General features: G+C 38.9%; 2 protein-coding genes and 1 pseudogene across 11 annotated transcripts in view; 2 read left to right on the plus strand and 1 right to left on the minus strand.

Annotated features, from left to right (window-relative positions):
* LOC139969995 (uncharacterized) overlaps positions 1-15452 on the plus strand; it is a 958452-nt gene that overhangs the window by 394505 nt on the left and 548495 nt on the right. The window contains exon 4 of one of the 6 annotated variants that reach the window (XM_071975512.1): positions 1202-4281. The exons of the other annotated variants lie outside the window; for them this stretch is intronic. Coding sequence (XP_071831613.1) covers positions 1202-1360 — 159 coding nt within the window. The 3' untranslated portion in view covers positions 1361-4281. Of the gene's footprint in view, positions 1-1201; positions 4282-15452 lie in introns of those variants that run through there. 6 annotated transcript variants of the gene reach the window in all.
* The window catches only part of LOC139969970 (uncharacterized), a 395025-nt gene that overhangs the window by 120249 nt on the left and 259324 nt on the right, over positions 1-15452 (minus strand). The gene's annotated exons all lie outside the window — the stretch shown is intronic.
* Positions 12329-12541, plus strand: LOC139970355 (U2 spliceosomal RNA; annotated as a pseudogene).

A 15452-nucleotide genomic window follows, 5' to 3' on the forward strand; every position in this document is an offset into this window, starting at 1 on the left:
GCATGCCATACATTGTATTGCATACCAATGTGTAAAACTACACAAAGAGGTGTATGTGTTTAATATCCAGGTCCATTTCTTTGTTTTGTGTATTCATCATAAATGAAGGAACAAAATATTCAGATGACTTGATCCCTTCTAATTTATCAGTTTGTCATAGTGTTGGGTGGCAGGTAAGGGTAGTACTCGGTCTTAATAGTGCAGCCAGACTCCTCTGTATTGTCAGCCTAATTGCCGCAAAAAATAGGCAGTAAAATGTATGGCAGGCTTATCAACAATAAATTTAATTCACAAGTGCATGTGCCCTAACAATTAAATATAGTGACTGCACACAAAATGAGACCCATACACACACTAAGTAAGAACCAAACCCACACTAAGTTAGAACCATGTAGAATGACTAACAGGAATCAAATCTCTGTTTCCATCCTAACCTTTCCTACCCTCCCCCTCTCAGTACATCTAAAACCCAATAAAATTGATGTCAAATTTAAATCTGAAGATAATTTAGGTCTTATGTCATTTGTCAATGAGCTATATACTAAGGTATTACAAATGGAAGTCTTTAGTGGGTTTACTGTTATGTGTGGATATGTTGTTGTCAGTCAGTAATACAAAACATGCATGAACCTTCTGGACCCTATGCATGACCTCAGAGTAAAAACCATAGTAATTCAGGATTATATTCTTAGCCATTGGTCAACAGTGTTGAAGGATTCTCTTAATGTGTTCTGTTTAAGATGTACATTATTTGCACTTCAGTTATAACACTGGCCATTTAAGAGATAATTCCAGGAAACTCCAGCACATGTGCTTTCTACATTTATTTTCTGTTGCAATACTACGGAAGATAGCTCACAAATCTGGTAGAAAATTTCCAGCAATTGTCAAAAGATGTCTTTTATCGGGGGGTGGGGGGGAGGGCTAGGGGTCTACACAATTCTTGGAAGGTAACATGGAGTTGATTAGTCACCACTACAAGTGTTGTAATTGCCTACAACAGATGCAAAACATATTCCTAAAAACAATATATTTGCTGCCCTGAGATACACCCTATACTACTCATATATACTTATTAATAAGACACAAGAGAAGACGTTGATGTATGTTACAAAAATGATCACAGACCTGATGAATTTTCACCTGATAAATCTAGTGAATGGAAAGTTGGGTTATTGTGTATTTTCTCTTTAACCTCCAGGTGATACAGTTTTCAACATTTCTTCTGTACATTTCCTCCAAGAAAGTGAAAGAAAAAGTCAAGCTGGAACACATTATTGATGACATAACTTCCTTTGTGGATGTGAGTCTGGTGAGACTTAACATAATAATTCTCAACAGTCAGTTTGTAAATGATTGAAATGGTTATGGGCTGTGATGGGTTCCTTTGATCAAATCTACAGGCCATATGTAGGTGCCTAATTAGCTCTATAAATAACATCAAATGCCCTTTTTTTTTTTAAATCCACTTGTTTAATTGTGTAGAACTAACAAAACTTGACTAAACACAATTCCTCTTTCGTATTATGCATTTGTGGATGGAAGATTTCTCTAAAGTAGGGACAGCTACTGATAGATACCTAACTTAACAGTTCATCAGAAAACTTCAACTTCTGTAGAAAATAAGGCTTGCCCACATGCTGGACAAGCTAAGTTTTTCTAGTGTGTACCTTGGTCTGATCAATGATGTGTTATAAATTGAGAAACTTTGAAGTATCAAGTCTTTGAAGTTATTATGTGCATTGCCACCTGAAATCTTGGTATTGTTTTAAACCAATAATAAAAAAAAATCAGATGAGATTGAATGAATTAAGGATTCTCCCGGCATCTGCTACCAGGATTGCTATCTTTAGATCTTACATCTCCATATAACTACAGTAGTATTAACAGTCGTCATACCAGTCGTCATAGCTTTTAAATAACTTTTGAATATACATGAAGCAACAAGGTGCTATGTTCGCTGCTTCGGTATCATAGATGGACCTACAGTAAGTAACATTTTACTCTTTAACCCTTTTCATTGCTCACAGGAAATTGTTCTAAACTGCACACTTTTAATGTTGTATACATTTGCAATATTTACAGTTGTATCACACAAATGTAGTATTAATGATGACTGACCCCTCCCTAGCATGGATGTAGGCCAAATGCCCTGTCCCCCGGCCCACCCCATCCCCCCAAAATTCAAATCGAGACAGAGAGTAGAGCAGGGTTGCAACTATGTAAAATTCGTGTTGACTTAAATCACCAGGATAAAATCAAGAGGAAGGGGGTGATCCCTCACTTCTAGAGAGAATATTTTTACAATAAATTTCTGAAGTACAGTATATGAGGATATAACATGCAAATGCAGTACAAGATACACAGTTGATAAATCTTCAAGATTGTTTCAAGAGTGACAAAACATAGCACATGTTTGAATCTATGTACCCTTCATTTTTACAAATATCTTAAAGAGTGGGGCACAGCCCTCCCCTTCACCCCTCTTCTGGATGACATCCCCCCACTGCAAAAAGGTGGTCAATCTCCTGGGGTAGAGCCCATTTTGTGACATGATACCTTAGGGCATCAATTAGACCTTAAACCAGCCTTCCCTTTCACCCTTCCTCCAAATTATGACAAATGAAAGCACAAACTGTTTTAATATGACTTATTGACAGACTAATACCAAAGGAAATGCGATTTATCAGAACCTGAGATGTAGGTACTCCTCTTTGGTTAACAATATATTACATATACAGGTCACTTTATTAATTTTCATTTTGTTTGAAATGCACAACATATATTTCTTTCCAATTCTTGGTACATTGGTATGGTGCTTTGCTACAAGCTACAATCTTTCTGTGAACATTTCATTGACATGCTGCTGTATTGCTGTGTATGTTTGGTGCATTGAATAACCAAAGCCTATTCACCTTGTTAGCCCCAAACAAAAATGTTATTGATCCCACCATTAAATACTCTATCAGTGGAAACAAATATACCTTGATTTTATCCATTATATTATTCATTGAATAAATATATTACACTAAACCATTCTTTTGTAACACTCTTCCCCTTATGCCAATCTTTGTTTCATAATCATTTTTCTTCATTGGTGATTTTTAAATGTAACAGTATTCCATATTTTGATATCAGAATATGCTATGATGGTTTGTTGACTAGTTACTTAAATGTGCTATATTATTTATTTTAACCATAAAATCCAATAACTAAGTGACTTTCTCTTTTTTCTCTGCTTCAGGGGGGGGGGGGGAGATGAGGTGTTGGCGGGGTGGCATGACTTGTACAAAAGTTGTGCTAATATGTGCATGTGAGTAATGTAGTTATACTGGATTGATTGGCATGCATGGTATACATGTATAATAGGTTGATTGGCATGTATATGGTATGTATAATGTGTTGATTGGCATACATGGTGTGTATAATAAGTTAATGTCAGGTGACCATGCAGCTGATGTCACAATTTTAGTTATGTCAAATTGACCGTGTTAAGTAATGTCATGTTTTTACTTTTTTATCTCATGTTTTCAGTATCGACAGAGAGAGAGGTAGCAGAACCTGTTCAGTTGCTGTCCAATCCACAAGATTACTCTTGTGAAACGTTCCTTAAATAATATTGTAACTGGAGCTCTCTGGTGCTTGCAATACACCGGACCGGCATCACTTTACAAACTTAAAAGAAGCCTTGTATGTTTGAATCTTAGCTGTTGATTTCCGAAAACACTACATCTATATTATGATCATATTCTTAGTTTCTCTTTATACTTTGCTATGTTCTTTTCTGGTCACATTTCACCGTCATATTTCTGCATAACTATATATTTCTGATTCTATCAATGTTGCTGTAGTACAATGTTGGTCTTCGTAGTAAATAGGAAGAATTGTTGTGTTATAAACAATGCTTCCTCAAGCGGCTGAGTGATAAATATATTAACATACTTTATATGGTGTATAGGACCAGAGACTGTATACTTCGCCTCTGTCCATGGTGTAGGCCCAACCATTCATAATTCATGTTAGCCTTTATATGGACCGAACATTAACTTGAAAGGTAATGTAACACCTAATTAATTAAAATGCAATAAATTCTAATGACGGTTAGTTAAGGCTAATGATGTATTAATAGCCTCTCATGTTTATGTATATGGTTGATGATTATTCATGAGATGCTGATTATTGTGTTTACTGTTTAAAATTAAATCCTCTGTTCCTCTGTTTATCATTCCCACTTCCCAGCCAGTTTTCCGTTGTGCATTTATACTTGTTTAATTATATTTTATGTATAATATGATAAATTGTTAGAGGAGTGGAGAGGGTGGGGGAGATGGAGGGGATTGGGGAGATGGAGGGGTTTGAGGGAGATGGAGGGGTTTAGGAGATGGAGGGGGTTGGGGAGATGGAGGGGTTTGAGAGATATGGAAGGGTTGGGGAGATAGAGGGGGTTGATGAGATGGAAGGGGTTTGGGAGAGCGGTGGGTATGGAGGGGTTGGAGGGAGATGGTGAGGGTTGGAGAGATGGGGAGGGTGGGGATGAAGGGAGATAGAGGGGTTTGATGGAAATGGAGGGGGTTGGGGAGTTGGAGAGGGTGGGGAATGGATGGGTGTGAGGGAGATGGAGAGGTTGGGGAGATAGAGGGGGTTGAGGAGAAGGAAGGTGTTTGGGAGAGGGTGGGTGTGAGGGAGATGGAGAGGTTGGGGAGATAGAGGGGGTTGAGGAGAAGGAAGGTGTTTGGGAGAGGGTGGGGATATAGGGAGATGGAAGGGTTTGATGTAGGGTGTTGGGGAGTTGGAGAGGGTGGGGGATGGAGGGGTGTGAGGGAGATGGAGTGGGTTGGGGAGATGGAGGGCTTTGAGAGATATGGAGGGGTTGGGGAGATAGATGGGGTTGAGGAGATGGAAGGGGTTTGGGAGAGCGGTGGGTATAGAGGGATTTAAAGGGAGATGGTGGGGGTTGAAGAGATGGAGGTGGTTAGGAAGATGGAGGGGACGATGGTTATAAACGGTATTTTTTCTATCTTTCCTAACAGGGTCAGTGCATTGCTCTTTACACGCAGTAGTTTAGTATGCAGGGCCATAGCTTGCGCAGGGGTAGCTGTCCCCTGAGATTTACACTTTCTAAATGAAAGTAGGCCTACGATAAATGTTCATATCATTTCTTCTGATTTAATTAGTCTAGTGTGCAAACTCTGAGATTCTAGGCACGTATTGTAGGAATGGCGGTCAAATAACATAAGGTTTACTTTAACTGCTCATCACGTCATGCACAATCTCTGATGCGACTACTGTTTCTGGTGGTTTTCAGAGGGGGGGGGAGGGGCGGGCCGGGGGCAGAGGGGATTATAATAACAATAAAGGTAGAGAGCTCCAAAGATTTAACCTGCAAGAACAGTGTAGCAGTTTTAAGTGAAATTACGGTTCATAAATATACTTATCACGTATGTTTCACTGTTATCCCCTATATTAGTGCCACAATGTTTTACTAAGAATAATAAGGCACCGTCCCCTACACGGTCCACTCACTCAGCTCATTCCCCCTCTCCTACCCGCAGTAGGTCCTTAGATAGTGTCATGACAGTCTCTTTTTGGAAATGACCAACCCACTCAAATTTCTTGGAAAAGCGCCTGGTACCGTATATCTGCACATCAAAGCATCGCTATGTAACATTTGGACAATGAATTTTTTCTCGATGTTCCTTAACTGCTGCTAAGAATTCTACCCAGGCTACGGCCCTGAAGTATATCTTTATTTTTATGATTTGTTGTTTCCGATGAAGTGAATGTGCCTAGATATCAAATAGTGCTTTTCAAATGTAGGCCTACTTATAATACCATATGTGTGCATGTTGTAGATGTCTGGATAACAAGATATTATTGTGTGCAAAGTTTATATGCTTCCTTTTGGGTTTAAGTTTCAATCTGAATAATCATGATTAATGCCCTAAAGGTTACATCAGGATGTGAAATAGATAAGTCTTTTTAATTCAAGTCTAATCTTGTCAAATGTGACTTTATGAATGACATATCAATTCAGGCACCAAACAGAAGTAAACCTGAAGATTTGTAGAGTCCGACCCCTGGACCCTGGTGGGGATTCGCCCCTGGACCCCACCCGCAAAGGCTTTGCTCGCCGACCCTTCAGTTTTATTCATGTACCCTTATTTATGCCCCCCCCCCCTTACCTAACTCTCAATTCGGATTGACGCTCCTGCTCAGAGCATATTCTATTTTAGCTTAAAGCAGCTGATTGTGTTTGTAGCTTTATCTCATACGCCTATATAGTGGTAAACTAACACTGTGTGCTGTTAATTTGTAGTACTGTAATAACTGATTAGTGAAACAATATGTTCACAAAACTCGAGTCTGTCACATCTTAAAGCAGTATTATCTAACAATCCGGTGTTACCATCCTCTATCGTTTAGGTGGAAGGGGGAGGGGAATTTAAAATGAGATGTGAGTTTTGTCCACCAGGAATGTTGAAATTAGACAAGAAGTTGGAGGATTTACAAATGAGAGAATAAAGCATTACATTAATATAATTAAGAGTGGAGACACGATTGAGGTGTTTGTTATGATATGTAATATTTCATGACTTGATCTCAACATGACACAGAGGTACACAATGTATAAATGAGCACCTTTATCATGCTTATCTACCTCGACTTATTTTAATTCCTCTCTTGACTCGCGAACAGCGAGAATATAGTCTCCTGATGAAAATAAAGCTTGCATAAGAAGAAATTCCCAGAATAGTGTTACTATCTCTCACCGTTTCGCACCCCTGCCCCCCCCCCATGCCTCCCATCTCCATTTTATCCGCTGATTTCAAAGAAAGTGAATGATTTGTAGATTTGAGGTTAGCGCTGAGGAAGTATCGTACATGGAATGCGTAGCATTCGTTCATTCTGCTCTGTTCTGAGTCACTGTGTACCTGCAGTGTTAGAACACACTTAAGTCAATGCAATACAATATGTAATCGTTTTATTATTTTTACTTGTAACGGCAATAAAAATCGGAATATATATCACGCTACACACGTTATTTATTTAGCCTTTCGTTACTCGATATTTACATAACACACAAACAGTTTACTATATCACTGATATCTGTTGATACTTTGATCCTGTATGCATATTCTATACGACATCGTGCATACACATACGCATCAAACACGAAAATTCGATAATGAGGGGGCACCATAATTCTAACATGGTACTCTCTTGAAGATAGCTGCTTAATTACAGCACAGAGTTCTCTCATTGACAGTTCTTGTTATACCAGGGAGCTCTCTCAGTGAAGTCATAATTATAACAGGGAGCTCTCTATGTAACAGCTCCCTTGTGATAGCATGCAGCTCTTTCGAAAACAGATACCATAGAACTTATTGATAGCTTCCTGTTTCTCTTCAGTCCGTGACAGATCTTTGCTAAGTATGAAGCTACACAGGCACTACATTATATGACATGGATGCCATGTACCACAGCGCCCTGCATGGGGTCATAGACAGCAGGATTTCAAAAGTGGAGGACATATTCAAAATTTCCCATGGATTGATTTAGTTAGGTAGTTGTAGAAGGACTATAGGCGAACCAAGGATTTTATAAGGAGAGGGTGGTATCCTGTGATCATTCAAGCCGACTACCACGTAGGTGTTTCTGGTGTCTACCTATCCCCACTCCCCACCCCTCCCTCCCAAAAAATTGGTGCACTCTGGGGCATATTTAGAATATAAATTTCATCAATATATATATAAGTAGCTCTAAATGCAAGGTTGTGCTGATAAATACTTTCTGTGAGGTTGCAAAAGGGAGAGGGGTCTAGTAGAAGTCTAATTCTTCAACAGCTGAACAGCAACATAATTTCGCCCCCCCCCCCAACTGACGATGGGCGGTCGACCACCCTAACCCCCCTCCCGCCCCTCCTTGGCATGCCATTGTTCGTAGGGTATATATATATTTAGTGTTCAACCGATTATGCATAACAGAAAATACCGATTACCGATTATTTTTTTCATAATCGTACCGATTCCGATTCCGATTATTTGAAAATGAGAAAATATCCCGTCTATACGAAATCAGCAATAAAGTTTGACAGAAACAATTATTGTTGTGATTTTCCCCTGTTTCCTTTTGCTTCGTTGTTATACAATGCTCTAAGGTATCATTTTGCATGAACCAAATTACCTCTGATGGAGTTTCTCGGAAAGAAAAAGAAAAGTTTTTTTTTTTTTTTTAATTTCCAAAATACGGAAATATGACATCCTACCTAGTCTGCACTGTGCTACAGGTAAGGGAATGGCCTAACCACCTCGACGGGAATGTCACCTGTTAATGGCTTGAAATGGGTTAAGAATAGTTACTCAAAATATCCATCTCAAAAAGTATCTCAGACAAACCATCCATCTTCAATCTTTACCAAAGTGTAAATTTTAATGACATATTGCCTTCATTCCGACATTATTTTGTACTTATTTTCAGTATTATACCGTTTAAGGACAAATAGAAATGTTACGAATTTGAAGTTAAACATACCTATTCGTTACCTATTTAACTCCATTCAGGTTCAATTAGAAAATGTAAGCTTAGGCCAATCAAACTGAAAAGCAAATTTTATCATCGTATCTTGTTTAAAATTACTCTAAAATGTAATACCAGATTGATGTAAAGAAATAATAACAACTAGAAACTACTCCAATATAAAATAAAACATTCCCTCTTTAAGACATATCACATACAGAACCTTCCAAACAAATGCCGATTTCCAGCAAATTGAAAGTTGTAAACTAAGCTACGCTTTTTTTTTTTTTTTTTTTTGCAAACCGATGGTTAGGCTACATTTCCCATTGACTTAGTGTGGTTGTTAGGCTAACATGTGGTCGAAGATTGCAGTTTCCTTGGATATTTTTTATTTTTTATTTGCGACACAACTGGAGCGAATAAACAGATGGCAAGGTTAGATTTCCATGCAGTTGACTTAGTGTGAAATAAGGCTACCACGTGGTCGGCGATTTGTGAGGATTTTAGGTTATTTTCGCTGGTACTGAAATTGCTTCGTGCAGGCCGTAATTTGCCACGGGAAATTCCCGGTGATTGTGCGCGACCCTCTCGCACTGCTTCAAATTTGATGCGAGATGTGAAAACTGTTTGCGCGATTCGCGCTGCAACTGCAATTCCTAGCTAAAGCAAACGCATGTCACAATTAATTTACACAGACACCTGATATAACGAGGGCGATTTTCTTATATTTCTTTTTTCTTTTTCGCACTCGTAATTGTGCTTTAGGAGGTCTTTTTAGCATTTGCGAGGGCGAATCGCCCATTGCCCCCGCTTATTTCCGACCCTGTCTAGCACATTCTTTAATTCGCGAAATTGGTATTGCTGCTATGTTTACTGTGCCAAGAAATATGAAGTCACTAACCACGAGGGAAGCAAAATCGGCGACCCTGGCAGCCTAATTTGATGAAAGTATACACTGTGAAAGACGTATGGATGTCTTATTTTAATATTTCGTAGTAAAAGAACAAACCTAATACATCAGTTGATATTTTCAACTCCCATATGCTTTTGAATAATGATATTTTCACCTTCCATATGTTTTTGAATAATCGGTATCACATAACTGGTATTCCACGTAATTTTTACCGATTCCGATTATGTTCCGATTATGCAATTTTGGTTCCGATTCCGATATCGATTAGGTTAATCGGTTGAACACTACTTATATTGCTGATAATTGTTTACCAAATGTTTTCTTAGTTAGTTTTGCCTATGCCAATTATATTATGTGGTCTGACCGAATGACGTCATATAGGCCTACTTTCTATGTAATGGGTCAAAATGCTTAGTAGAAATTGAGACAAAAACGTGCTGACCTTAACATTTAATGACTTCTCACATCACTTTGCAATACCCAGCTTATAAAGAACGGTTGTTAATTCTGAATAACACATCACCCGCCCTCTCCTCCCCTGTCTATACAGTAGGTAGGGATTGCTAGGGTGTAATGGACCTTCCTTCAGAAGCAATCATTCGATATTTAAAGGGATCTTATTAATTGTCTTGGTGTTGTCCTACATATATGGTACTGCTATGGTTGAATCTTTATTTTTTCCTGATTAATAACAAATTTTACATAACTCTGCAGATCAAGGTATTAAAGCTTCATTTTTTTTAAAGGCTTCGTCTTAAACATTGTTTATCATATACAGTAAGAGTATCTTTTCAACGTATTGATACTTCATAATTATAGTAATATAGTAAAGTCTGTATGCTATTGTATGCATTTAGTATCATGTGTTATGACGTACATTCACATTATATCTTAGATATGTAATGTCTCATTCTTCATACATTTCAAATTGCATTTATCTTATAAAAGGGAAGAGATTTGTTAACCAGAGGTCTTTGTGCAGCCCCACCCAACCTCCAATACCACTCTGCCTATCATGATACTGTAGATAATCACTCTGAAGTGATTACAAAGTGTAATGGACCTTCTTCGGCTATTTCTAACAATCCGGTGTTCCTCCGCCTATATAGGACAAAAACCAAGTAACCTAACATGTCACAATTGTCCACAACAAGTACTCCAAGGTGTTGAAACCAGACAAGCACTTTGATAATCTGCAATTAGTAGACTAAAACATTACATAATTAAAATTAAGAGCGGAGAATCGATTGAGGAATATGCACAAATGCGTGATATTCCAAGATTTGATCTCTGCAAATGCAACCTGTATGTGTAATATATGCATTTCTTTTTTGTACCTGCAGCGGTGAAGAACATTTGAGTCAATACAAAGCTATATGTTATGTTCGTGGGAGAGGGGAATGGGTAAAATTATTTTCATATTTCCATTGTAACGCCGATACAAATGAGAATATCGATTTAAAACTCAAACATCACATCAATAACCGCGCACTAAAAGCCACTTATGTTACACAATTCATAGTATTTATTTAGCCTTCCAGAAACCATCACTCGATATTTACATAACAAACAAACAGTTTACAATATAGCTGATCAGCTGATATTGTTATCTATTGATACTTTGATCCAGTACAATGCTATATTCGCGTCTTCTATACTTCTACGCAACGAAAACGAAACATTGATCATGACGGGGGCGGGGGGCTAAGTGTAACACCAATGACCTCTCTCCGTGACAGCTCCCTAAGTATACCAGGGTGCACCCATTGTGACAGCTCCCTAATTATACAAGGGAATCCTTTTTTGTGACAGCTAATATTAATATCAGGGAGCTCTGTTTGTGACAGCTCCCTGATAATACCAGGGAGTTATCACTGTAACAGCTCCTTTATTATACCACATGTGGAGCTATAAACAGATGATTATACCAGGGAGCCCACTTTTAGACAGCTCATATTAATTCTAGGGAGCTCTTTTGTTACAGCTCCCTACCAGAGATTACTCTTTTCACCAGCTGCCTAATTATACCCTGGACCTCTCTGTGACAGCTCCCTAATTATATTAGGCAACCGTCTTTTTGACAGCTCATATTAATTCTAGGGAGCTCTGTTTGTGACAGCTCTCAAATAATACCAGGGAACTCTTTCTGTAACAGCTGCCTAATTATACCAAGGACCTCTCTGAGACAGCTCCTAATTTTACCAGGCAACCGTCTTTGTGGGAGCTATGTTTGTGACCGCTCCCTAACAACACCAGGGAGCTCTCTCTCCACCCCTCTCTCTCTCTCTCTCTCTCTGTAAAAGCTGCCTAATTATAGCAGGGAACTCTCTCAAAGACAAAACAGACCCTGTAAATTAATAGTGACATTTTGAAAATAAGACGTTATGGACATACAACCGTGCCTTTATATTGTAAATTAACATTCACCATTGGTTGTACATATAGAATAACAGTTGAATGCATTATAAACTGCATGACGCCAATAATGAATAATTTGTCTTTAATAGTGGGTATTATAACACCTTTGCATGAATGCACAATTACAAGTTATCACCGTTCTGTATCAACTAACAAACATCGGACACTGTTCAATTTGCATATTAATAAAAAAGTACTAACGAACAAATTATGCGGGTTATATTCTCGTTTGGTGATTTCTGTGTTGAATTATGCGCATCATGTGTCTAATTAATTTAAAAGTTGGTAGAGTTACTTCATTTGATATCAAAGCATGTGTTTACTGGTTAAAAACTGTTGTTGTTTGGGCTAAAATTAACGTCACAGTGTTCACTATTTTCTCAAATACACAAAGTCGGTAAATGTAGTTGACTTAGCTCTGAAGCATGTACTAAAACTAAAATTAAACGTATAATAATTAGGTGAACCCTTTAGAGGGGAATCGCTTCTCGGCCTTTTGGCTAAGATCATGTGTAGTATCTGTTCCCTTCGGGAATGGTGATACACACCTGACGATGATCACAAAGTCACAGTCCCGATGCAAGGGGACTGGGGCTGAGAGCGGATCAGTCGTTTGGTAGTTTGGTTTTCGTGCCCAGGTTCTTTCCTGGGTGACTTTTTCTTAAAAAGTACCCTTTAGAGGGGAATGGTGATACACACCAGCGATCACACGGAGATCACACAGTCACAGTCCCGATGCAAGGGGACTATGGTTGAGAGCGGATCAGTCGTTTGGTAGTTTGGTTTTCGTGCCCAGGTTCTTTTCTTGGTGTCTTTTCTTTAAAACGTACACACATTGAAGCGTGTTGGTTTTAATTTACACTAAATGGGTTGGTCACTGAAAAATTAATTGCATTAGAAGTAAAAGAATCGACAAACTTTGATAAAAGTAGGAATCGTTAACAGGAGAGAAGATATTCCTTTACAGAATTAACTCTTACTTTTTGATTCACGGTTCTAATATATTCATTTAAGAACGGCGCACCGTTTTTCACGAACTTCTGTTAAATTGCGACTTAATGCAGGCATCCTGGCTGCCGGTATTCTACTGTAAGAATACGGTTTTGTAACAGTGTGTTGGTAACATAAACCTCTCGCTGTCAGTGACATCTCCCTGCACCAGGCAACTATATCGGTGATAGCTACTTGCATGGCTTGAGGCAACACAGACACTACATTAGTATGGTTCCATCAGTGGAGCATATATGTTCTGAAGAGTGGGGGGGGGGGGGAATGATATTAGTAGACTATCTAAGCGGAGCACCACCATCAGTTGGCGCCGAGCGTACAAGAAAATTTTAGGCTTTACAAATTCCCAGATGGCCGGAAACGGTCCCCCGGAGTGTTTTAGGCTGCATGAGTTCAGCTTTGAAATATAAATTTCATGTATGCAATTCCTCAATTACTGAGAAAATATTCAATCTAGGAAAAAAGTAATACATGTCAGATGAGTTGAGATGGTACAATAATCATAATGAATTTCATTTATTCTGTCTGCCATGCTCCCGTATTCACCTTTCTGTATCTCTATTACCTTTGTCCATCACCCCATCCATAGTCCATACATTTCATTACTCAAGTGCCTCACCGTCCATAGTCGGTGCTGTGATCAATATAGACGGTTCTCTGTAACAATCCCTTCCTGGTGGCTAATGGCTATCAGTGATCGTCGGCTTGCATTCTATATACACTACAAACAGCAAAATGTAACCTATAATCGTCCGATATAGAACGCACCTGGGCGTCAAAGCCTTATTACAATAAAGAACAAGTTAAGTGGTTAAGTGGAATACTTTTTGACATATAATGCCCTTTTTAGAAACACCTAATTTTTGAGCGCCTGATGTGTATAGTGTTCAAATCATGAACGCTATACAGTACTGTTCAAATGCTTTACGCTACAGCGCTCAAATTGTGAACGCTAGCGTTCACATTTAAAACGCAACAGATATATGTAAGTGTTTAAAGAGGCATTTAGACGTCAACACGATGCAAGCTCTTCAAGTAGGCTAGGCATATCCCTTCATCCTCAACATGTTCTGACGCCCCGACTCGTTATATCATAGGCCTATATTTGTTATATTTTGTTGTTGTTTGTTTGCAGTGTATGAAACCCTGGAGTGAGAACAGCTTGCAAAAATACTGAGGTTGAAACCTCAGTATTTTGACCTAACCTAATTTTAACTTAACTTTAATTTATTTTAATTTGAACTTATTTTTTTTTTTATATCTGACTGGAAATTGGGGGGGGGGGGTGATTGTGTAGACCATACCCCCTTGACCAAAAAGTGGGGGATATATCCCCCCATCCCCCAGGGATACGAATTTTGTTTTCCCAAACAGGTTTGCAATTGCGTCTAAATAGGCGCTCATGATTGGTCGGAAAAGTTACGTCATCACGATAGAAACCTTTACTTCCAGGAAACCAAAGTGTCTGCGTCCATTCGTTGGAACGAAGATATACCCATTCAAAATTACCCGAAGCTTTTCGTTGTAGATGTATTTGGAATTGGTTTAGACATATTGAGCACACTAGTATGGTATGATCATCTACTTTGATCGAAGTTTTCTGTGAAGGCATTAATCGATAACATCGCACAGTGAAATGTTCGTACAGGATACATCACACATGCGCTGGTGGCCTATATGTATTATAACTGTGTAAACAGTGTAGTGACTGAAAAATATCATACTGTAGCATGAAGGGCTCATAATTGACGCAATTAAGGATTTGATCAAAGATGTATATCAAGGAAAAATCCAAATCACTCAGCTCTATGTGTTTTTCATATGTGTAGTTCAGGGGCGTATCCAGGATTTTCCAATAGGGGGGGCGTCAGGCATGAATGATCGCCGTCCTGGGGGGTGGGTCTAAGGGGAGGGGGTGGACAATTTTTGCTTTCGAAGAAGGGCTGAAATGCAAAATGGTGCCATATGCATGGGCGGCGATCCGTACTTCCGAATGGGGGGGGGGGATATGACCTTGTTGACTATCTAAGCGTAGCGCCACCATGGGTTGGCGCGAAGCGTACAAGAAAATTTTGGGATTAACAAACCCTCTAGATGGCCGGAAACGGCACTTCCCGAGGTTTCCAAGCGGCATATACCCAACTTTAAAATAGGGATGTCATGTCCGAAATATCTCATGATCAGGATCCAAAATACCTTTTTTTTAATTTCGGGTGTTATTTTGGGAAAATTGCCCCTGTCAATCTTGTTTCAGGCGCAACGTTAGAATGTTCGAGAGCTCTTTTATATTATTCGATGAAGAAAATGGCCTCATGCAAGCTATTATAGGCCTATATACATGCAATACACAATTACACATAGTTACATTCCTAGGTACCGATTGCTAGGGCATCCAGGTGAAACGTGTATTAAGCATTACCCTGGTAACATGAGATTCTCAGCTGTTCGAGGGAACATGTACGTGTGTAGGCCTACTATAGGGCCTATATGAATACTATGAGGGTGCATATATGTACTATATCAATACCGTGTGCGCAATAATACATTTTGTTGTTATAGGGCCAATGAAGCCTACAGTCAACTATTCTTGCTTTAT

The sequence above is a fragment of the Apostichopus japonicus genome, chromosome 7 (assembly GCF_037975245.1).
Source record: "Apostichopus japonicus isolate 1M-3 chromosome 7, ASM3797524v1, whole genome shotgun sequence".
NCBI classification, from domain to species: Eukaryota; Metazoa; Echinodermata; class Holothuroidea; order Aspidochirotida; family Stichopodidae; genus Apostichopus; species Apostichopus japonicus.